This window comes from Miniopterus schreibersii (assembly GCF_964146895.1).
Source record: "Miniopterus schreibersii genome assembly, chromosome: 13".
Lineage (NCBI taxonomy): Eukaryota > Metazoa > Chordata > Mammalia > Chiroptera > Miniopteridae > Miniopterus > Miniopterus schreibersii.
Genome location: NC_138113.1, coordinates 9,418,745 through 9,443,202, shown reverse-complemented (window position 1 = coordinate 9,443,202; position 24,458 = coordinate 9,418,745). Strand labels below are relative to the sequence as shown.

Sequence of the window (24,458 nt, the reverse complement as noted above, 5' to 3'; positions counted from 1 at the left end):
GAGAAACAAGGAGGTGCCCCTGTCACCGTGGAGGAAAAACCACACAGAAGGAAAAGCAGACTCGCCTGTGCCAGAAGCACGTGTCTCCAGGGCCAAGGTGCAAGGGAGGCCCGGGAAGGCCTAGGTGTGGCTGGGGAGCACCCCCTGGAGCCCTGGCCTGGCAGCTGGTGAGGGGGGCTGAGGCCCCAGGACTCTGCCTCCTCGGCCTGCTCTACGGGTGGGTTTTCCCGCTGGGCGAAGGGAGAGGCCGGGCACCATGCGGCCTCTTCCCAATTCAGCCTCCCCCCTGAGGCCCACCTGGTATCCATCTTGGCGGTGGGGAGGCCGGGAGGAAGAGCAGGTCTTGCCACTGGGTCTCCACAAAGGGGACAGGTCAAGCCCTAAGTGCTCAGTGGGGACAAAGACGTCCAGCACTGTCAGAGGCGTCTGTGAAGACTGATGGGGTGGGATGCGCTGCAGGAGGGATCAGGAAGGCAGGCAGGGCCAGGGTGAGCGGAAGGCAGGAGAGAAGGCTCTGCAGGAACAAACCGGCTCCGAAGAACAGGCTGGAAGACCCATGAGAAAAATGTCCCGGTGGGGCTGGCACACAGGCTGCTCCTTCTCCAGCCCCTACATTTTCGGTCAATCACAACTAACCCACTTTCCCTGCCCTTGTCAGGACTCGGTGCGACAATGGGAAAGTCCACACGGCTTGAGACCCTGGACACAGAACAGCTTAGCAGGCGTGTTTCGGGATAATAAAGGAGGCTGGTGGAGAAGCGGGGCCTTCCCCCAAAGCTCCCACTAAACCCTGGAATACGGGTGACACGTACACGAGGCGGACGTGGCACAGCGAGAATTCTGCTGGCAAACATTCTAAAATATTCATGAAACACGGGACAAGGCCTGACTGTTAACACTGCAACTGGTTCGCTCCAATGGAGTGACAAATGGGCGCCAAGCACTGTCATCTGTCCCTTTGATCTTTCCAGGTCCCGCCAGAGAGCGAGGGGGGACTGGGCGGCCGGGGAGGCTGCGGTGGAGGGGGCTGGAGCTGAGCTCTCCGGGTAGCTTATGTTTCCATGTAAGAGGGCAAGAGAACAGTGAATTTCTTCAGAGTATAAGGCAAAATAATTGATTCTCCAAGTCTTACTCCATCAAAAGTGATTAGTGGGGGGCTCTGGGGAATCCGCCGCAGCACACTGGCCTCCTTTGTGAAGGGGCATTGTTATATCACAGATCTCGCGCATGGCACAGGCAAAAAGCAAACTGTTAAAAAAAAAAAAAAAAAAGTAAATTGGCCTTTGAAAGAAAATAAGGAGGAAAGAATAAAACGAACTCCTGGCTTCCTTGGTTAAGAGCGTCCTCGGAGCTTCCAGACACGCTGGGAGGGAACCACAGCGCAAAATTGCTGCAATTTAACAGGGCGCCTAATTAAAAGGAGTGGCACGAAGGGCCTTTTCTTCTTACGCTGCGTTTTGCTTCTTTCTGTGCAGGGTTTAAAAGTATGACAACTCAAGGACAAAGAGTTATGTCCCCAAACAATGAGAAGTAGCATCTTGGCTACTGAATTACTGGTTTTTATATCCTTCTGTCCCATCAATGTGGCTGAGGTTTGCTATGTGCCAGCCGCTAGGCTGGGGCCCGAGGTCACAGAGCGGAAGATGGTGCTGGCAGGGCCGCAGGGGACACCGAGGGAGTTCAGACAACTAAAACACAGAGCGGTGCGTGCTCGGGCAGCGAAGCTTGTAGCCTCTGAGGATGGTATGTCACCAAGCACAAGGCCCTTCTCCCTCCTGCCATGTCGGCCAAGCGGATGTTCCATGAGTCCATCCATCATTATCCTCACTTAACAAAAGTAAGACTTTCCGGGAGCAGGGATGGGAGTGACTGCTGATTGAGTCTGGGTTTCCTTTTGGGGTGATAAGAATGTTCTGGAACAGGAGAGGGTGATGGTGGTAATATCTTATGAACATACTAAATGCCACTGAACTGTGCAATTGAAGATGGTGAATTTTAGGTTTTTGTATATTTTACCCCAATTTTTAAAAAGTATGTTTTCCAAGGTCTCATTTCATTTAAGCCCTGGGTGCCACTTCAAGGGTTAGCCAGCCACCCCTGGGCCGGGAGGCATCCTTGCAGCGTGAAGCCTTCCCAGAGGCTGGCCACTCACCCTTGCTGCACAGTCCTGGCTCTGACTGCACTTAAACATCAGAGACGGGGGGAGCCCCTCGGGCCACATCACAGCGGCCCTCTCTGAAAGGCCACCACGGGCTCTCCCGGCAGCATATTTTCTGAGCTCCGCCTGCTCTAGTTTAAACTCTCTCCTATGGCAGAGCTGCTCTGTCTCTTGAGAGGAGTCTGCTATTGCGGAGAAGTTCACTTCTGGGAACGTGGCTGGGGGCTCGGCAGTCTCCTTCCTCTCACTCCGTAATGCCCCCCGACACCACCCTCCTGTTTGGGGGAGTTCACCAAGCCAGTGATCTGGGGAGGCTGCCAGGGCTCAGGGTGCCGGGGGGGGGGGGAACAGAGGAGGTGGCAATGGAGCTCTCTTCAGACTGGCAGAGACCCTAAGCCAGGTCCTTCCCTTGGATTTGAACTTAGCCACCCAGCGCTGAACTCATCATCTGAATCTCCCCGCTTCCCATGACTGTGCAAATATTTAGCTTCACCTTCGTCCAGCCGGCAGTCCATCTGTTAACACGCTGGCCAGGCCGGGGCCTGATGGCACAGAACTGCCGCAGAAGCAGGTATAATCCTCTCTTCTAAATGTGCTTAACACCATCGATAATCTTGTCACATAAATCTCCTGGTTAGCAGCGAGCTGCAGCGATTGCTGCTCGACTCCAAGAATCTTTCAGTAACAGATTCCGCCTCCTGTAATCTATCTCCTTTCTTATACCGATTTCAGCTGCCATGTTGCTGGGCGCTTGCAAGAACCGCCCTGACCTTTGAAGGCATGTTTTTTCTCAACAGTCTTTTGCAAACCAGGAAAGCTGAGCCAAGCCATTCATTCGTTTGGGCTTCCTGAGGGACCCTAGGTGTCCCTCTGCACATCTGTCCCCACTGACGGCAGTTTCTACTGTGGGGTCTGGCGGTTACCGCCGTCTGTGTCTTCCACCTAATCTCCCTGTTGGAGTGTAGTTTTCTACACCAAGGGCCATCCCCTTTGGTTTCTCTGTCCCTCACGGTCATCCCCCAGCCTCTGTGCCTGAGGGCTCCTGCACTGCCAGCTCGGGGTTATTGTCACCAAAGGCTTGGAGTGATGTGATAAGCTCAAATGGTTCATATGCTCCTCTAAAGAAATTAAACACAAGTTGTTAAGTCACTTCCAAGACCAAAGTCAGCAGTGTGAGCACCGCTGGGCAGCACCAATACCTCCTCTATGTAGATTCTCTGCCCCCAGAGTTTCTGCCCTTCGGATCCCCAGAGGGCTGGTCCGGGAGTAGGGGTGCCTTCCTCCAGGAGCACGGTACACAGCTCTGCTTCCAGTCCCTGCTGGTCAGAGAATAAATATCCTTTGGCCAGCACGGCTGCCTGCCCCAGTATGGGCTTTGGGCTGCCAGCAACAGCTGGGTAAACAATTGGGCTGCATTCTAATTTCATACCCAGACTCCAGGGGACAGCTGGGAAAAGACACAGCCCAGGCCCGCTAGACTGACTGGAGCCTGCCTGGGGATCTCTCGTCTTCTGAAATAGGCCCTTAAACTTTGGCTCCGTTTGGGTACAGCGTCATCTAGGTGGGCGTGTGGGCTTAGAGAGGCCTTCTGCCTGAGGAGGGCCCACCTTGGGTCACTGGGACCAGCAACTGTGAGAAATAACACAGTCAAAGAGCGACCTTTGAAGACGTGGCATGCCCAAGACCACGGCTCTGGCAAATTTTTCTCCTTTCAATTACCGTGAGATAAAGAGCAGTAGAGATGGCAGCAAAGAGAATTTTCTTCTGAATTAAAGTCAGTGAGAAGAGGGAGCAGTTAGTGCTCGGAGCTTTTATTTGGCTTGTGTGGTTTTTTGATTTAAAGAATCTCCTTGGTGGCTCTCTGAGTTTGATCAAGAGCCTTTTGCCGGAGGAGGAACCAGCAGAGCCTGTCCATTCCCATTTTCTTACTCCAGCTGACTAAGGGACCCGACGGAGGCTCCCTGTAAATGGAGGCCACAGCCAGAGCCTCACCCTGCACTCATGGACCCCTATCTCTCTGTAGACAACAGCACATGCGATGACTTCCCAGGTGCCTTCACATACGTAGGGGACGCTGCTGTAGGTTGTGAGAGGGATGTGGGAGGCCTGGGGCTCCTCACTTTAATTGCCCTTTGTAAGTTTTCCAAATCAGAGGCCCTGTTTCAGGAGGCAGGCAGGTGGTCGTTAGAAAGCCTGTGGAAACGTTTTCTGACCTTGAGGATAAAGGTGTGATGGTGTTTCATTTCAACACAGCCGAGAGAGGAGGTTAGCGGGCCATCCTTGCTCCCTGCTTAAACTCAGCATCAAGACCAGCCCCACTAGGTGGGCCTCATTTAAGGAGATACTTTCAGGACGCACAGTAGTTTCCTGGGGCGGCCCTGACAAACTAACACAAACTGGGTGGCTCAAACAACAGAAAGTTATTCTCAGTTCCGGAGGCCAGAAGTTTAAAATCAAGGTGTCAGCATGCCATGCTCTTTCCGAAGGCTCTAAGGGAGGATGCTTTTCCCTCTTCCAGCTCCTGGTGGCTCCGGGCGTTCCTTGGTTTAGGAAAGTATCACTCCAGCCTCCTTCTCTGTCTTCACGTGGTTGTTTTCTCTGCCCGTGTGTCAAATTCCCTCTCCTTTCTCCTAAAATGATACTCGTCTCTAGATTTAGGGCCCACCTTGATCAAGGACGATCCCACCCTGAGGACCTTACCTTAATCACACCTGCAAAGACCCTGTTTCCAAACAAGGCCACATTCAGAGGTTCTGGGAGGCCACACAACTCTGGGGCCACTATTTGAACCACTATACAGAGAGTGCCCTCAAAGTAAAGTCCATCTAACCCTGCTTTCTGATTGATTCAATTTTTAAAAAAGAGATGGGTTGCTTTGGAGGAGGCCCATCCTAAATTAGTATCGCTCAAAGCCCTACCTGAGTGGCCTGGGGAAGCTGGGAAATCTTAGCGACGTCACAAGTGGCCAAAGGAAGGGGTTGGGGAACAAAATCTTGACCCCCAGTTGTGTTCTCAGCTCACAAAGCCAATAACCGACTGCATCCTGAGATGTTCCCTGAGGGCAGGGCAATCTCAGGCAACTGAGGAAGCAATGCCAGTCCCCGGGAGCCCCAACACCCACACCTGACTCATAGGCCTTCTCACTCTCCACCCTCCATCACCACTCCTGGCTCAGCGTTGGCGCCTAGAAATGTTAAATAACAATAATAATAATAACACATCTGAGTGTGACGCTTTAATAGCCACTTTGTCATGTTCTTACTTTATTTCTGAGGTTTTAAGAACTGTGCCCTTCCTGCACAAAGCATCAGGGTGCATTTATGTTAAAAAATGAAACTAATTAAAATGTTTGAAAACCATAAAACACACCACCATAAAACAGCAGCAGCCCTATTTCTCCATTTAAAAAGATCATTTCTTCCTTGTTTTGTGGCCCACCCTGATGAGCAAAGCACTGGCGCTGGGGGGCACTGGAGGTGGGAGCCTGGAGGCAGGGGTGCTGGTCTCCGAGCGAGGCCTCTGGTTCCCTGACTGTTATAGCATCTGAGGGATGCAAGGACAGGGCAGCAGCCAGAGGGTTGGACTTGGGTGGCAAAGGCTGGAGGACAGGCCACCCTTCGGGTCATCAGAGCTCAAACCACTTTTTCAAAGGCAAACACCGGCGCTTAAACACACAGTGAGTCCGTGGCTCCACAGAGCCAAACTAGGGACGTGTGGCTGCAATGGAAGGTCTGCGGTTGTCACTGCCTGGGACTCAGCACATCCTTGTCACAAACAGGGTGCTCCTGAGGGGTGGGCCCTGGGTTTATTCACCATTAGGGAAGGTACCCTTCCAGAAGACCAGGCCAAACGAGCTGGGCCTAGAACCTTCTTGGTGAACAAAGTGTGCACATTTGCTGAAGAATACATGAGAGGGAATCCGTGATATGCAAAATCCTGGGCAGGGGTGGGATGGTGAGGAGAGGTGCTGGGTGGCCCAGTGGCTCGCATAGCTGGGTGGGGGCAGACCTGCCTCTGAGCCACGCATGCAGGGGAGGAGCAGGTTTGAGGCTGAGGATGTGGAGTTTAATTCTGGGCATTTTATATTTGAGGCTCCTGGCAAATATCTAAGGGCAGGTGTCCAGGGAAAAGAACTGGGAGCCAGAGGCATGGGCTTTGAAGTAACAAAGGTCTGAGTTCCAATCCCACGTCTACCGCTACGAGCCAGAGCGCTGAGCACTCTCCCCAGGCTCTGAAACTCAGTGACCTCCTGTGTATCACGGGGATAATTGCAGGCTTACCATATGGGGTTGTTGTAAGAACTGAGATAAAACATGTAGAGCTGTTGGCCTGGGCCTCTATAGATGATAACAAAACAAAACAAAACAGTAACAACAAAAAACACACCGCTATCACCACAACCACTAGCAAACAGCCGGGTTGGAGCTCAGGTCTGCTCAGGCCACGGGTTAGGGACTTGAGATCATCAAGTACAGAACATGATTTTTCACGTCACGGAAGCACAGCGGTTGCTCTGCAAAACGCCTTATGTGGGGGTCTCTGGATTTAGTGAGGAGCTGCGTGCGTTTCAAATCTGCATTCAATGTATCTGTAGGCTCCTGACTGCTATTGCTGAGCTGCCATACAAGGAACAAGAGGCAGTCACGGAGCATCTCAGAAATCGGAAAACACGACCACGGACAAGTGGAATATCATTTTCAAAAGTGCACAGCTATTGTTTTAGTAAAGCAAGTGAATTTCCATGACTACACCTTCTTCTACCCACAATTCACTTTGACAGTTCAACACATATTTGCTGAGCACATAGCAGGCGGGTGTTAGGTGCTGGCAATTCGAAACCAAAGAAAACAGGATCTTTCGGTGAAGGCTACTTACTGAAGGCTATGGTAATAACAACAGATCACGCCTACAGAGTATGTACTAGATTCCGGACACTGGAACAGACATTTGCATTGTTAATTCACTTAATCCCCTCCATGGTCCAATGAAATAGATGATATTATTATCCCAATTTACAGAAGAGGAAACTAGGCTCCGAGAGGGTAAGTAACTTGCTACGGTCATGCAGCTAGAAAGCAGAAGGGTTAGGATTTGAACTTGGGCAGCCTGAATCTGGAGTGTGGGTTTCCAATCCCATCACTGTGCTGGCAAAGAGGTATGTTAGTACTTATACATCTGGTGTGCAGAAGGTATCACAACCAGAATTGATTAATGTGATGAGCTAACCAACTGATCACTTCGCTTTCCATGTAAAAAACCCCCCAACCTTTTAGCCCTGACTACCCCTTAAATGGCAGTCCCTTCTCCTCTCTCTGGTTGCCCCAGGCATGCCAGCCACCAGACATTCAATTTGAAAGCCTAGAACAACAGCTCTAATGACAGGGGGGAATCAGTGATTCACCAATGACCAGCTGTTCGGAACTGCCCATGAAGTTGGCAATGGTCACAGGAGAACTTCTTCAGCCCCTAGGGTCCCTAGATGGGGCAGCACCAGTGACAGAAGGACTTCTGAACAGTCAAAGATGGGACACAGGATGAGTGTCCACCTGTTCTGTCCAGTTCTGTATGTGGGCAAAGGCTCAGAGCTCCTTTCCCCACTCTCTTTTCAGGTTTTCCTTAGGGGCAGTCTCTCCTCTGCTCCAGACTAAGTTCTTGGCTTTGATAACAAAAGATAGAACCTGGTTCCAGCCAGGAAGCCCCATTTATCTTTCATAGGCCCAGGGGGAGACACCAGGGGTGGGAGCTAAGAGGTGGCACAGCCAGGATGGCAGAGTAGGACTGAGAAGCCCACTGGAAATGGGTGTTGTCTGGCCAGAATTTGCTCCACCAGGGCTGAAGCTGCTGATGCTTGACCAGCTGCCCAACCCTGGCTGTATTGGTGCTCAGATCCTTCCTGACCATGGCTGCATTGGTGCTCAGAGCCTTGCCACTGAGGCGGGCATGAGTGGTGGTGGGCAGGCTGCTGCTGCACCAGAGCCTACCTGGGCCCAGGCTGTGAAGCCAGAGTTCCAGAGACTGGAGGCAAGGAACATAAATATGTGGACTCAGGAAGATTATGCAGTAAGAACCCGGAGTCTTGTGTTGAGGTGGCAGTTACTAATTTTTGTTGGTAGGAAGAGTTTCTGGAAGCATAATGCTCATTTTACGGCGCCTTCAGACCTGCCAGGTGCTGCAGACTTTCCCTGTAGCCCTGGGAGCTGTCAGATCAACGGGGGGCCTGTGAGCCTGGTGAGGGAACTAACTGTTGGGATCTCAAGAATGGATAATCTCCAATTTCAAGCACCAGTTTCTTCCTCAATTATTTACAAGGAATACAATGAGAATCTAACTCATAACGCGTTTTTAATGCCTTTCGAACACAATATTCACAAAATTCCCTTCTAATCTGGGCAGATGACAAGTTGCCACAATTGAATTCCCATTAACAGGAATTATGGGTACAGGATATTTTGCCCAATCTGCTCTCCTCAGCCTAATATTGTGGGGGAATAAAAATCAGATCCTCAGCATATTCCTGACACCCGAGGCGACAGCATCGTGGGGTCTGTCTGCTCCTGGCTGGGGTAGAGGCTCGTGTGCTGGGCAGGGAGTGGGCTAAGCCCTGGAGAGCAGGCGGGGTGAGGGGTCGCAGCATGACTCTTTCCTGCTCCATGCTCTTTCCTCAGGATCATGCTCACCCCCAGAGCGCCGGTGTCCCCAGCCGCCGCAGGCCTGTGTCCACATTACAGCCTCATAATGAGGGGGTAGGCCTGGCCGCCGCACGGCCTCCCCGTGGTGAGAATCAGGATGGTGGAGGCACGCGCCTCGCACAGTCCTGTGGGGTGCCGGGGGTTCACATGGGCAAACACACCCCGAAGCCTGGCTGGCTCACAGCGAGCCCTCGATAACATTAGCGATGGTGACGACAACGATGACGGGGGCGGTGGCAACCCAACAGACATATGCAGTGTCCGGGCCTGCAGCCCTGAGCTGCCTCCTAAGGCAGCCTCTGAGTGCCTGGGGTGATGTGCCAGAAAGGTCCACGGCTCCAGCTGGGAGCACCCCAGCTGCTGGCGGGATTTATAACCGCTGCTGAACACAGTGCTGCTGAGGCTTCCCCCTCAACCCTGGCTCCTGGGGTGCTGGAGAAAATAACCACAAATAAGCCCACCCATGGCTCCAGCTTCCCCCGGGCCCCCCCTTCTCAGAGGTCTGGCCTTCTCACTATGCATGGCAGTCACCTCACTGTCGCTGGGCGGCCCCAGAGCCCGCGGGGCTGCTGTGGTTGAGAGAGGACTGAGTGGGATGGCTGAGGTCCTCCCAAGGCAGTCAGGCTGCCACGCGGTGACACCAACCCCACAATTACCCAGGCGGCCCTGCTGGGGGCCGGGCGCCCTCCTGCCCTTGCCTTGGGAGTTCTCCCCCACATTTCAATCCAGCCCATGTTGGTCTCAGTAAGTGCCACCTTTTGATTGGCCTCCACTGTGGCCACTGTGATTGGCAGTCCCGTGTCTCTTAATAAAGGAAATTACTTGGTGGGTCAACTCTCCCTGAATTTACAGTCTGGGTTTGGAGGAAATTCTCCTCCTTGAAATTAAACTAAATCTGTAGATGCTGATGGTGAACAAATGATACTGAGGGGAATGAAGCTCTCCTTTTTATGTTCATTGCCCTGAGTTATTTTTAGTATTACAGACAGTTCCCAGTTAACAAATGGGGTGGGTTCTGAAAGTTCATTTGTAATTCGGTTGTTTAGATTTTGGAACATACTTTCCCTATAAAAAACAACAACGTTATAAATGATGATGAGATTTGCAGGCTAGTCCTCCAAAGCCTATTAAACCCCATAATGTAGCTAAAATGCTGTCCTTTCGCAGTGAAAAAAATTTGTTTAATTGCAACATGAGTAATTAAATGAAACAAGGAAAACCATTAAAGCTGAATAAGAAGTAGATTTATGTTCATCTTGAATGATGCTGTTTGCAGAAAACCTAATTTAATTTAAGAATAGGCCCTTCCAAGGGTTTTTTGGGAAATGCCTGGGATTTAGTCTATCAGGGAGAAAGAGACATCAGGCTGTCCGATCCTGGGCTCCTGAGCATTTGCAACACATAACTGGCTCCCTTTCCTGCCTTCAGGCTCATCGGAAAGTCTTCTGGTCAGAATTCCTTTTCCCATACGGATTCTCACTGAGAGGAATTCACTGGTCAAAATCCATGAAGGTGGCCTTGTGGCGGATGTTTAATTCTAAATCAGGAGGTTAACATCTGTCCTTGTGAATGTCCTGGGAATAGCAGCGTCCCAGTCCCATCAACTCTGCAGGAGAGACAGAGTTGGAGCCTTCAGGACTGAGGGTCAACAACTGGTCAGCGGTGTATTGTCAAGGGAAATGCACCCTTCGAGGTTCCCTGGGGGCCAGCTGCTCTGCCTTCTCCCTGGCAACACAGTCCTTGCTGGGTGCCCTCTTTCAGACCTCTCTCAGCAGCTCTCGGTGTGAATGCGATGGGTACAGGCCCAGGTGTGTATAGGTCATGCATGTCCCAAATTCCCTACATCGGGCCATGTAAGGAGAGGAACAGACAGGGTCTATCCTTTCTGCCTGAGCCATGGGAGCTAGAGGGTAAATAACTGTTAAAGCAAGTGTGCTGGAAACACTGGGGGTATGTGCCCACCCTTCTGTGCCTCACCCTTAGCAATGTGGAGTTGTAGCACCTCCTATCAGGAGGCAGGGTTTCTTTGGCCTCTCCCTGAACCTGGCTTGGCCATGTGACTGCTTCAGCTAATGGGATTCTAGCAAAAGTGCCTCAATCGGAGGTCCAAAAAGCACTTATGCTCTGAGCCTTGCTCTCTTGCTGCTCTTGGAAGTCTGAGACTGCATGTGAATGAGCCTGAACTGCCCGGATGGATGATGACAGGCCACATGGGGGAGAACTGAGATGCCTTGGCTGACAGTCTGACAAGCACAGATATGACTGAGGCCACCCTAGACCACTAGCCACATACCACCTGGCAACTGGCCACAGACCAATGAGAGAGCCCAGCAGAGATCAGCCAAGCCAGCTGACAGCCAACTCACAGAGCTGGGATGGTTTTAAAACTTCATCCCATGAAGATTTGGGGGATGCTTGTTATGCAGCAAAAGCTAACTTATATACAAATCTGGCTCCAGTCAACAACCTCTTCTGATAAATTTCCTTTGAAATCCAGATGATGGCTCATCCCTTACAAATGTAGGAAAACACATAATCTCTCCTCTTTTTTTGAATCAGAAATTTAAATTCCAATCACTGAGATCTACCCTCCCTAAACTGTAAGCTGTGACATGGGTGCTTTGGAAGTTGTGACATTTTTCAGTTTTGTACACACTTCGGGACTGACAGGTGGGTTTTAAGTCAACGAGGATACAATCCGAGCTGTGGCTGAAACATAAAGTGCAGGCAAAAGCCATTAGCCCAGGACGAACGCAACGCACAAGTTATCTCACAAGCATTACCATTGCCTGATAATTTATCACAAGGGAAATCACAAACTCTCACGCATGGAGCAAGAAACAGTCTGCTGGAGAAAGTCATGTGCAGTCTGGCATTCACCACAAGAGGGGCTCAAGTGATCCTCCCAGCCGACACCGCTCAGCAGCCTTTGGATTCCCACGTGAGTAGAAGAGGAAAGGGGGTCTGATCCTCACTCTGTGAAAGCTCCTTTATCCATTCATGGACCCCCAGAACCACACGAGAGGAGGGGCCTCGTGCTCATTCCCACCACTCCCCATAGAAATCCCAGGCCATCTCCACCGAGAGGAACACCTCTCCAGAGAATTTAGGATGGGTGAGGAGAACAGTGTCTCTAGGATCATCTCTATGATGACAAACATCCACCCTGAAAGCCCTAAATGCTCAGAAATGTCAAAACTCTGGGTGTCTGGTGCTCTGAGGATGGAGCCTGCAGATTTCACGACCTCCTTCAGTTTCCTTGGGCCCCAGATGCAGTCGAAGTTTCTCTCTGCCCAGCCTAGATTTATTTTCCAGGCCTTAGCTCCCGGGAATGACGGGAATGTTTCAGCATGAGTGCTCCTGGCCACAAGGAGAAAAAGCCCCCAACGCATTTCACAGACATCCGCCGGGATTCTGCAAAGTCCATTCTCTCGAGAACAAAATTGCATTTTATGAAGCCGTCCCTTCCCTGTTTCATCTGTCAGGCAGGTTTGCTGAGAATAATTTAAATTTCATGCAGCTGCCACTGTGGGGCAGCGCGGCTTCCTTTCCATCCCACAAACAGGTCTGGCGCTGAGTCGGGGTTCTGCTTCTCAGCACCAGCCGCCCTCCCCCGCGGCCTCGACGGCCTGGAGCTGAGGGCCAGGAGGGGCCGGGGACTGGAGCTGCCCCAGCTCTCAGCTTTGCCTCGGGCCAGATCTGTCAGGAAGGGGACAGTCCAGTGAGCCTCCCTGCCGCTCACCAGCGCCAACGGCCAGGGAGATTTATTTCTCCCCAAAGGTATGGTCACTCGGTCCGACCAAATCTCTGATTTAACTGTTTTTGTTTTGTTCTTTTATTCTCTTTTAACTTTTTAAACTTAACTTTTATTGAGTGCGTAATAAGAGGCTTGTGCTATTCTAAGCTTTTGCACACATATTAATTTAACCAATTCTCACACCATCTCCAAAAGGAAGATACCATTGTCATTACCATTCTGTAGACAAACTGAGACCCAAAACACTTCTAACGTTAAACACTAACATAAATGTGAGTGTACAAACATTTAAGAAAGAATAAAAACAAGTAAGGGAATTCTTTTCCAAAGGGCTTATTCCAGTTCAGGGGCCTGGGTGGCCAGAGCCTCTCCTGGCAGCTCAGGGTGAAAGATGGGACCCACCCTGGACAGGTCACCCTTCCATCGCAGGGCCACTCACACACACACTCACTCAGACTGGGGTTATTAAGACACCCAATTCACCTCCTGCGAACATCTTTGGGATGTGGGAGGAAACCCGAGTCCCCGGAGAAAACCCATGCAAACATGGGAGAACACATGAACTCCAGACAGATAGTAGCTCTGGCTGGGAATTGATTTTCTTCTTTTAGTCAATATTATAATGAAATGATGTTGAACAAGTTATTCAAGGACCTGCTACATGCCCATTTTCTTGCTGAAAGGCGGTGTTTGCTGGTGGATGAGAGGAGGGGAAAAGTTGCCCTAACAGCGCTGCAATAGTGGTTACCATGGTGAACGCAACAGTCCGCCAGCCAGGCAGCCTGGGTGGGGAAGGAGCCAGACCTGGCCTGGTCTGTTTCTCACTCACCGAGGGACCTTGGCCTATTTATTCCCTCACCTACTTGGGGCCTAGCTCCTGTTTCTTATTTGAAGACTTACCTTGCCCTCTTGGTGAGGCCAGAAATGACCGATCACCTTTCCTTACCGGGGCATGGACCTGTCCCATAGGTCTCACCTGGCTAACAGTGACAAGGGTGATGGCAATGACACCACCACCTGTATAGGATTTACCATGTGCCAGGCTTAGCTCTGTTCTGAGCACTTTACACATGTTTTAACTCACACAACCCTCACCACAACCCTGGCAGGCAGGTCCTGCTACCTAACCCATTTTATAGAAGTGAGGCCCAGAGAGGTTAGGTAACTTGTCCAGGGTCGCTCAGCTAGAAAGTGATAGAGCAGAATTCAAATCCAGGCAGTCTGGCTCCGAAGCCTGTGTTTACCCACTCCACTAAGCTGCCTCTGCCAATAACCTCGACGAGAGGGACATTCTCAGGTCATTCGGTTACACTGTCCAGGCCACAGATTCGTATATCCCGGCCCATGAACTCCCCGAGGGCAAGAGCTTGCCCTTGGCTGCTCAGCAAAGACTGCTTGTTGACCAGGGAAACCACAGATATCTCAGTTTGGCTGTCTGTCAATTGATGTGGTGCTCGCATGGGGTTAGACAAATACTCTGGGGAACAGGCATCTAGGGGGCAGCAGCTGGGCCAGAATGGTTGAAAGGCCCCATGGCTCAAATTCAATAACAGAACCCGGGACAGAAGCCACAGCTGGCTGGGACCCTCCCTCCCCCCTCCACAGCCCCTTCTCCTGAGCACCCTGAAGGTTCCAGGGCAGAACCAGGAACCTTTGTTTGATGGAACAAGCCCCTGCAGGTATGAAACTGGGCTGGAGCTGGTTACAGAGGAGAAGTGTGCCAAGGAGCTGGCTGTCCTCACAGACGTGAACTTTCGGCCCCTCTCCCCTCTGGGCCACCCAGCTCAGCCCTCTCCCAGCTGTTGTTTTCCATCTGAGGCTGGGTTCCTTTCCTCCCATGTGCTGTGGTTTGCGGCCCGGCCAGGCAAGGATGGCGAATATTGAGCTGCCTGGGAGCAAAGTAGAAGCTGTATGGGCAGGGATCCCTGTGGGAAGCTCCCACTGCTGGTCTCCTCCACTTCCCTGGTCCGGCAGAGCTCAAACCCCTACCCGGAGCACAGCCCAACACTGGCCCTAAAAATGCCCCCATTGAGAGGGAAGAAACCATGAAGTGGGCTCCTGGTCCAGCTTCTCTCTCCTCACCTGGAGGCCCCAGCAGTCAGCTCCAGAGCCTGCCATTCTCCAGCTGGCCAGCAGCTGGCCTGGCTGAGTGGCTGCCAGATGTGGCTGGGGGGCAGCGGCTGGCTCCATGGGGCAGAGGTCACCACATCGGAGCAGTCCCAGGGGCTGGCGCCCAGGGGAGCAACGTGTTTGGCTAGTCTGGGGGCATCGTGCCCAAACAATCCTCCGTCTCCTCTCCCCCATCCAACATTCCTTCCCTCCCCACCTCAGCGGGGTGGTGTTTTCATAACAGGAAAATAAAATCAATAAGGCTCTGCAGCAAGAAGTCAGTGCGCTCTGAGCTGGCCTCCAATAGCTCCATTGTCTCGGGCCTCGCCAGGCGCTGCGCCGGCGGCACTCACAGTTATTAATGAGAAGCAGGGTTGAAAGGGGGTTTTGAAAATCACCGAGACAAAGGCGCAGCACACCTGGAGTGTGGCTTTCCAGCGCCACAGGCACCTCACAATGGCTGGGGCCGGGGCGCCCCGCCTTTAACTTCTCTGGCAACTTTTATGAAAGCAGGAAAGAAAAGACTAGACATGCCTGCGCACACAAACACACACGCGCGCACACAGGCCCCCAGAAGGCTCCCGGGGGGCAGCTCTGAATGGCTGGCAGAGGCACAGGTGGCCTGCGGAGCCCCTGCTTGCCTGCCGAGGAGATGGGATGACGATGAATGGGCTTCCTGCCACCAGCCATGGGCCCCACGGCTCCGAGCAGCAGGATGGGGTCCAGCTCAAACTGAAGCCAGGCAAGAGCCTCCGTGACATTTTCATTTCGACATCTTGGTTAGTGGCACAGCCTGGTAACTGCTGTCACTCTCGAGGCTGGAGCCACCTCCAGAAGAGAGGGAAGGGCCTTGGAGCTCACGCCCTGAGCCTGACCGCTGGGGCCCAAGGCCTGGGGCCCTGACCTTGACCGGCTTTCACAGATGAGGTGTGCCTCGGTATCCTCAACTACAAGATGGGGGTGACAAAGGAACCGATCTCCTGCCGGGGGTTGTCTGGGGCTAGGAGGGACAGTGCATGTGAGAAACCTCATCACAAGGGTTAGTGAGAGGCAGCTTTCTGACCATTTATGACTTACTGCTGGTTTGTGTCTTCTTACAAACCCCAGTTACTGGTGCTGCAGGGGGACTAGCCTGGGTTAAATTCACCTGTTTAGGGACACTGTATTGCCAACTTGGTGTTTCACCATCATTTCACTCATTAAGTAGCATTTAATGAATGAGGCATAAGACAATGAGAGGCCTCAGCACCTGCCTGTCTTCCTACAAGCTAGTCACAGAGAGAGACTTTATAAAAAAAAAAAATTAAACAGTTGTCCAGCCCAGTTCTGGGGACACCAACACTCGGGAGAGCTCAGTGTTTAGTGCACAAGCTGTAAGCCAATGGAGCTGGCCAGGGCCTGCTCGGAGTGGACACAGGGTCTTACCTTGGTGGTGACGGCGGAGGCAGAGCTGGCCACGAGGCTGGTGATGGCCTCACCGCTGCCCGTGGTGCAGGGAGCAGGGGCTGTGGCAGGCGTGGGCAGCCGGGAGGGCACCACTGGCAGTGGCAGGAGGCCAGGCCGGGCACTGAGGCTGCTGGATGTGCCACCACCAGCCCCGGCGGTGGCACTGCAGATGCTGGTGGTCCCATGTGTCCCGTTGGCACTCCACTCGCGGCGGTCCCAGCCCACCCGGTAATCTCTTTCGAAGCGGCTGTGGTGCCGGGACATCTCGGTGGGCCGCAGCGGCTCCTCTCGGGGAAACAGAGGCCGGACCTGCTGGCACAGAGCGGAGAGGAGGGCGGTTAGACAAACAGCGCCCTGCTAGGACGCGGGGAGACAGGGATGCCCGTTGGCACCTGTTAAGCACCTTCTCTGTGTGTGATAAAGGGCTTTCAAATGTTAGCTCACTTCACTTTCACAGCAAGCCCACCAAGCCTGGATCATTAGCCCCACGTCACAGACCAGGAATAAATGATGTGTCCAGGATCACGTGGCCAAGATGTGGCAGACAGGATTTGAACCCAGTCACAGTTTAAAGTGGTGCTTTGTGTTCATGCCACACTGCCCTGAATGACACAGATGTACACACTTTAATTATGGTTGGGATTTAAAAAGGAAAATGTTTCTATTGATTTCAGAGAGAGGAAGGGAGAGGGACAAAGGGATAGAAACATAGATGAGAGAGAAACATTGATCGGCTGCCTCCTGCATGCCTCCTACTGGGGATGGAGATGGCAACTTAGGCATGTGCCCTGACGAGGAATCACACCAGCAACCTCCTGGTGCATGGGACGATGCTCAGCCACTGAGCCACACTGGCTGGGTTATGGTTGGGATTTTATCCTGACATCCCCACTGTGAAAGTGAGATCCTATAGACTCCTCAGGTCACATGTGGGGTAACAGCAGCCACGTCGACTATATTCTCATACAGTGAACAAGGCCATTTATGTAAATCTCATTGAGTTGGCAAGAGATGGTCACCCCCAATTTGTGATCCAGAGAGCTCATTAAGAATAAACGGTTCCTCTGAGGTCAGAGATCTAGAAGCTGAGAATGTGGCCAGGATCCCCACCTTCCTGCAGTAGCTCAACACAGGACTCAAGTCTGAAAAGGTGTTAAGCCTCCGGGAGTTAAGAGTTCCCCTTTGTAAACCTATGATTCAGCTGTCGCCACCAGAGACCCTGTGCTCCCTGGCCTCTGTTAACCAGACCATCGCGCATGTGACTTTCCTGAATATCCGAACATAAGGCCCTCTGTGTTGTCATGGAGACGTAGACACACCAGGATCCTCTGAGGACCTTCAGCATCACGAGGACTGCATCTTGCTCAGCATTACGGTGACTGGCCTGGCTCCCTGCCCAGCCGGGCCTGATGTTGCCCTCAGTCAGGAAGGATGTAAAGACATAGGAGAGGCTGTCTCAGCCAAAGAGGCCACAGCGAGGCAGAGGTTACGGTGGTGCCCGGGTACAGATGGGAGGGTTAGGGTGGCAACTGCCTGCACAGAACATGCCCAGCCTTGTCCCAGCTCACACATGACTTGCTTTTCTTGGACTCTTTTCCATTCTCCAACCATGTCCTGTCTGAGGCGAGCTCCTAGAGGTCAGGAATGACTTCTGGCTCATTTTTCCATCCCATCAGTCCAGCTTGGCCCTGATGGGGACTCTGGGATCGTTGGCTACTGGATGGACAGGTCACAAGCATGACCCTACTCCGGTCTCTGCACATCCAGATCCAGCTTCCAACTTCTAGTGCCACAGGCTCTTTTGGGAAGCTGCACTGACCTGCCCCCACTAGATACAGAGAGAGACCTCCTCTCTCCGCCTGAGCACCTGGCACCCATTCCATCTCACCATAAATGGTTGTTGTATATTTTCTTCCTTGAGAAAAGGAAATCACCCCTTTCCAGCTGGCGAGGGTGGAGATAAGCAGGGCAGGTTCTTCGATATGCCCACAGGTGGCACAGGGTGCCTGGGATCAGGTCAAAGGGGCCTCCTTAGCCCCAGTGAAACCTATGATGCCAATGAAACCTGACAGCTCACTGTCTTGGGGACCACCTGCTGGACCACATGGTGGCTCCATTGCACTCACAGTCCCACCTCCTGTACCTCCTGGCCCTTCCACCTCCACCCCGCCGCTCAGTTCTTCAAGTCTCCATTTAAAACGCCAGAGAGAAGGTGGAGACACAGGCAGCAGGAGGCCACACAGTCTGGTTTCAGGCTCATGAAATGTATTCAAAACAAAGGTCAGCTATTCGCACGCCAGGTTTGGGTTGGACTCCATTTCTCAACTTAATTACCCCTTTCAGATGGAATGAAAGAAATGTGTCGCCGTTTACCCCGGGTGAGACAGCGGAGTGCTAGCTCCAGAGGTGGCAACTTAAGTTTCCCTGCTGGGCACGGAGCCATCGTGTCAAAAGGGTCCTGTGTGCCCACATGTGCGCCGGGCTGGCTGTGGGGGAGGTAGCGGGAAGTGCTAGATGGGGCGGGAGGAGGCGTCTCAGACAAGGTGTCGCAGCCGAGACTGGTGAGCAATTACAGATGAAACGTGTAAAAATGCTTCCTTGTCAGGGTGGGCACCTTTCCCTGGCAGGCTGCCTGTGAACTGGCAGAACCTGGCCCCAGGGCCTTCACCGAGAGAGGAGGGGGTCTGGGCATAAGCCATTCCTCCCAGTGTGTGGGGGGGACTGTTTATAAAGAAACCAGAGCTCTGGGTGTTTAAATTACATGCACGTGTGAAGGAAGAGCTCTGGGGTCTGGAAATCTGGTAACTGTGGGTGGAAGCAGCCGCACTGAGGGCTGGGGCAGAGACATGCAGGGTAGGTCCAGGGTTAAATCTGAAAGTTCTCCCAAATGTGGGAGCTTTATGTGCAAAATTTGGCTCTGGCCTCTGGGATCCTGTGTGGCCAAGCTGTTTCTCCACCACATTTGCACCATCCCAAGGACTCTGGGTTGGCAGAGAGTAAGGGGGCTGGGACTTCCTAAGGGAGGCAGAACCCCATTTTCTTGCCTGGAGTCTCAGGCTGGCACAGAACCTCCCAGATCATAACATGCACGTGCCTCCAGGGTCTCACATGGGGATGCTGGGCTGTGTCTGTAATTCTGTCTCCTGGACACTTGCTGGATACCAGATCAGCAGTCTTGCTGCACAGATTTGCCTCAACATGAATAATTCATGAGTAAATAATTAAGAATTTCATGTGTCACAGTCGTTTGTATTGTCCATGTAGGGCTGGAGTATGGTTGCCACTGTCCAGGAGCTGTGTGTCTGCGGACCCACTGGGTGTGCTCTGCAGGCTGGTAGTGGCCCGCAGCTATGAACACATCCCCTGTGCACATGCTGCAGCAAGGATCACAGGTGGCTAATGACCCTTCCCTCGTTCTTGTCATTAAGGCACTCGGAGGAGTGGGTGCGCGCTGTGAGGGCCCTGAAGGCATGATTAATCCACGGGAAGGTAGGGAGCCTGCGCTGCCTCCAGACGGGGAGCTGGTGCGGCCGGGCCAGCCCCGAGTGGAAAATGTATGATTGCCTCATTTGGGGGCGACGAGCTGCCAAGTCGGTTGGAACAGCCCATGCCCATCCTTATTTTCATTTCCCTCTCTGCATCTTTTAGCCTTTCTTCTGGAGCAAAAAAATAAACACCAGCCAGAACACCATCTTGGCAAATGCAACACAAAGGAACTCTCTGGGTGGTTCTGGAGGCGTTGGCCAGGAGCTGGGGTGCCCCTCGGAAGTGCCTCTCTGCCTCCTGGGGCTGCTCCAGCTCTCGCTGACCCCTATCCCCACCGAGGCCTCACTAACTCGGAAGACTTGTTCTGGTTGAGGCTGGGGACTGGCGGTCGGCCTCCTACTGCAGGAGGCCCTCTCCGACCAGCCCAGCTCACAGAGGCTGGCCTATGAGGCAGCGATGGGCCTGGACATTGCACCAGCTTTGTGAGTTCCGCTCTTGCAAAGGTGCTCTCTAAAGACAGGACGCCCCCCATTTCACATGAAGCTGACTGCACACAGGCTGGGCACCCAGGGTCGGGCTCAGGAAATGCTCCCAGATGGAAGTGACAGACCCTTTCCATCTTGGAGCACACAGCAGGGTGGCAACTAGGCTGAGGTGAGAAAGCTGCCTAGTGAAAAATGCCAGGAAGCTTTTCCAGCAGGGTCTACTCTGCACTTACGGCCCTGAAAGGGAGGCCTCCTTGCATCTCACCTCGCCCACCTTGCCCCAGCTTTGGCCCTGCATAACTGCAGGGTAAGGTGTTCCTTGGGGTGCAGGTGTTCAGCACCTCCAGGTGGGCATGCAATGTGCATGGAGTAAGAGCCAGTACACGTGCCAGCCCCGGCCCAAGACCTCATTTCAAATCCTCTGGACCAGCTCAGGGCCAAGGGAGCTGTGGAACAGTCACAGGCTATGCCAGCCTCTCCCTGTTCCTTCGGCAGGATGAGTGACTCAAGGTGCAGTTTTATTGTTAGTTTCTTTCCTTAAAATACCGAGGCCCCAGGGAGCTCAGTAGTCTGTTGTCCCATTTCACCTCTGCTCTGAAAGGGCCTTTTCATCCACCTTGCTGTGCCCAGCCAAGAGCAACCAGGTCTTCCTGTTACACTGACTCCACCCCTGCCCCCTGCCCACCATCACTGGTCACCTCTCGAACGGGTCCCACTCAGCAGGGCCAGTGTGGAGACGGCCCAGCCCAGGCGCCAGGCTGGAGCAGTTCGTCCCAGCCCTGTTGCTTAGCTTCTGGCAGGTTCCACAGCTCTTCCTGCAGCTTCAGGCTCTAACCAGATCAACTCGCTCCACCAGGCCCTCCAGGCTGGGAGGAGAGGGGAGTCAGGGATAGACAATTCAGTGACCTCTGACCTCTGCTTCCACTGTACCAGAGGGCTTTAGGGTGTCAACTTTACCTTTAAAAGGAGACATGCACAGTTTGGGCTCTAGCTTGTGAACAGAGGTCGTTGGTCCTGGGTGGCCTCTGACTCTCAGGCTGGGTAGATGCAGCTGAAGCTGCGGTGGGTTCATCTGCCCAGTTCTCCAGCTCACGGCTCTGGACCCACAGCCATGAGAACTTGAGCCCACCCTCGTGCTCTGCCCCTCAGTCCCAGGCCACCTCCCTGTCCACCTTCTGCCCCATCCTATCCCAGAGCAGCTGAGCCAACTTTATGTGCTGTTTAGTGTCCTAAGCCAGTAAGAGATTGGACCAAATGCTTCCTGAACCGAAATGCCAGACTACCTTTGAGATGTGCCAAAAGTGGGCAGTCTGACCTTCCCTCCCCCAAGGCGTGGGTGGGCATTAAAATCCACCGAGCTCTGCAAAAAAGAAGACAGGGAACCTGCTTTCTTCACAGCCAGCTAAACCTGCATTTATTTCCCAGTCTCGGTCTGCCCAAAGCTTTGGGGGAGACACAACCCAGCACATCTGAGACCCTACTCAGCAGGGGATGGCAGGGAGGGAAGAAGCCTTGCACTGAAGGTCCAGCAATGGTCACGGCAACAACGGCATGGCCTTCTAGAGCCAGGGTTCTTACTCGTCACGAGTAAGGTGAGTAGGAGAGCCCCATGTCATTTGCTTTCCACGCATCCCAGTGGTGTGGGCAGGGATGCACTGACACACTTAGTAAGCGAGCAACGCGAAAAAAGGGTGCAGCTCAGGGCTGGGAGTGGCCTCAGTCCCGCAACCAGAGGGTGGCCTGTGATGTACAGCATCCACACCACTGGGTGCTCGTTAAAATGCAGAATCTCAGGCCCCACTCCAGTACTACAGAGTTTGTATTTTGAATAAGATGGAGGGTGGGATGGGTGCCTTGGTGGGGATGTGCCTGAGGTCTGGCCATTAGCAGGACTGAAGTCTGCCCTCGGACCCAGGCACCACACACATTGTTGGTGCTCCCTGCTGCTCTGTGGTTCTCAGAGGGCCTGGGGTGAGGGGGATGGCCAGAGGGATTTTGGAGAAAAGTCATATTCCATAATTACAGGGCTTAACATGTGACCTAAAAGACAAGTGTTTCCAAACGCTTTTCTGATAACAGGTTTCAGGGGAAAAGCTACTGATTCCTTTTTCTGGGCACAATTTCTTGTGCAAAAAGCAATCTCCCTGCCTCGGGAAGGTGGTATCCAGTTCCCGTTTTAGATGAACAATATTAAAAGAACAAGCCTCCCATTTCCCTCCCTTCCCAGGTGCACCTCTGCTGTGAGAAATTCGGGCTGTGGGTTTTGATGGAGTGATTTTTTTTTTTTTTAAAGGCACACATGATTCAGAGACTTTCCTCATGGGACTAATTGACTAGGCATTTGTGCTCTTGCTACTGGTGTAAATCATTATAATGGTGATGCGGAAAAATAAAAAAGATATAGGAAATGACAGTTGGCAGCATAGTATCAGCATACACCTAGGGAAGAAGAGAGGCGTGTATAAATTAGGGGCTCGTGAACACCAGGATCGATGAGGCCACTATGGAGGGTGGGTCTGGTTTCATCACTGAAACCAGAGTTATCATTAGGAGTTACCACTTCTGCCCCATCAGACTCCTTGTTCTCGGTGGCTCCACGGAGAATGGAAACATTACAATTTGGAGCCTGCTTTCTCGTGGTCCTGCAAACACACGATTGCCGTATTGGGAGCTACACTTTGCAGCTACTCCGTGCTCCAAGAGGGCCTCCTGCCTCTTGCAGCCCACACCTGATTGTTCTGAATCTTGCAGAATTGACTAATTCAATGAAATCTCTCTGCACAGCCAATGGTGTTCATCAGTGACCCAAGCTGATGGATGAACCCTACTGGGTGCCTGGAGCTAGACCCAGAACGAGAGTTGCAAAGAAGAAAGACTGATGTTCACTCTCTATTTAGCTGCCAAAAAATGCTCTTGCAATTTGCTTTCCTCTAGACAAGAGTCTATTCAGAAGTCTATTTGGAAACATTAGGGAATGGCCGTCACATGGCCGGCAGATCACACAGCCCATGACAGGATATTATCTTCTTGGGAGAGACTCCACCGCTCTTTTATTTCCTCGAGTCAGTTGCGTCTTGGCTGATGGCTACAGAATGGCTCCCAGGTCTGGGGACATTAAAATGCTTGTCCAGGGAGAATGCGGAACAGACAGCGCTTCAGCCCGCAGGATTTGTGGGACCTCCACCGGCGTCAATGGGAGCGTGTTGCTTTTTGTTTCCTCTGGTGGGCTCCGGGAGGCGCCTGCTGATTTGAATCCATCCCCAGGAAACCAGAAAGTAGCTGCCTTCCTCTTCTGGCTCCACTTCCAGGAGTCAGGCCTCTGCAGCCCTGTTTCCCTCCCAAGCAGACGCCTAGGCCTGCCCTTTCCTCTTTAAATCACATCAAGTTCACTGACCATCCCTTGTCCCCTTATGCGGCGCACTGAGCAAGATCCCCAAAGCAGGCAAGGATGGCTCCTGCCTTTGGAGAAAGGGGTGCTGCTCAGAGGACAACACACAGTCAGAAGAGAGAAGAGCAAGCCAGGGCTCAGGGGAGGAGCAGCCAGTCCGGTCTGGAGCCTGCAGGGTAGGTCAGGTGGCCCTGAAGTCAGGGTGACCCACCTTCCTGGGGCTCCATTCATTTCAGAGAACAGCCTGTACTTGAGATCGGACGCTGAGGACGGAATGAATGCAGCGAGGCCAAGGATGGAGATCCAGCTTTGTCCCCTGTGCATCTGCTCTGCTGGGCTGCCCACAGGGTGGGCTGTAACACACCCTCAAAAGAGAGGGGCACCCGAAGGCATTCACCTTGACGCCGGGAGCTGGAGGCCACACTGCGCATGGGGCTTCCTCCAGGATCAGCAGGGGAGGAGACGAGTGTTTTGGGCCACTTGGGGGAGATTTTTGTCCCCTGGTTCTGACCACTAACCCCTTGTTCTGGCCACTCTCCTACTGACCTCTCTACCGAGGCCCAGGCTTGTCTCACACCCCAGAGGCTCCTCGGCCTGTGTTTTATGGGGAGCTGCTGCCTTATCTTGATGTGCTTGCTTCAGATTTTCACTGTCTTTATTCTACCGTGTTTTTAATTTAATTTAATTAAAAAACACACAACCCACCCAGACCAGAGGGCAGCCTGTTGCGAGGTGATGCGTTTTATCACCACCCAAGCATACGAACCAGGCAGCCTCTGTTGACAAGCTCACATCTCCAGTGCAGAACTGGCTGTTTGAACAGCTTGTGTGCAGTAATTGAAACATAGATTTTTGTTGCCTATCTGTTTATTTTTAGATTAACCAAGCAGAGAGGCTTGGCTTCCAGGCTGCCACCTCCACCCCTGCTGGACAGCTTGGG

General features: G+C 52.7%; 1 protein-coding gene across 2 annotated transcripts in view; it reads right to left on the bottom strand.

The window, feature by feature from the left end:
- Positions 1-24,458, bottom strand: part of KLHL29 (kelch like family member 29) — a 249,194-nt gene that overhangs the window by 92,181 nt on the left and 132,555 nt on the right. The window contains exon 3 of one of the 2 annotated variants that reach the window (XM_081156708.1): positions 16,139-16,471. In XM_081156708.1, the coding sequence (XP_081012834.1) occupies positions 16,139-16,423 (285 nt within the window). In that variant the 5' untranslated portion in view covers positions 16,424-16,471. The remainder of the gene's footprint in view (positions 1-16,138; positions 16,472-24,458) is intronic. The other variant, XM_081156707.1, reaches the window with a different exon arrangement.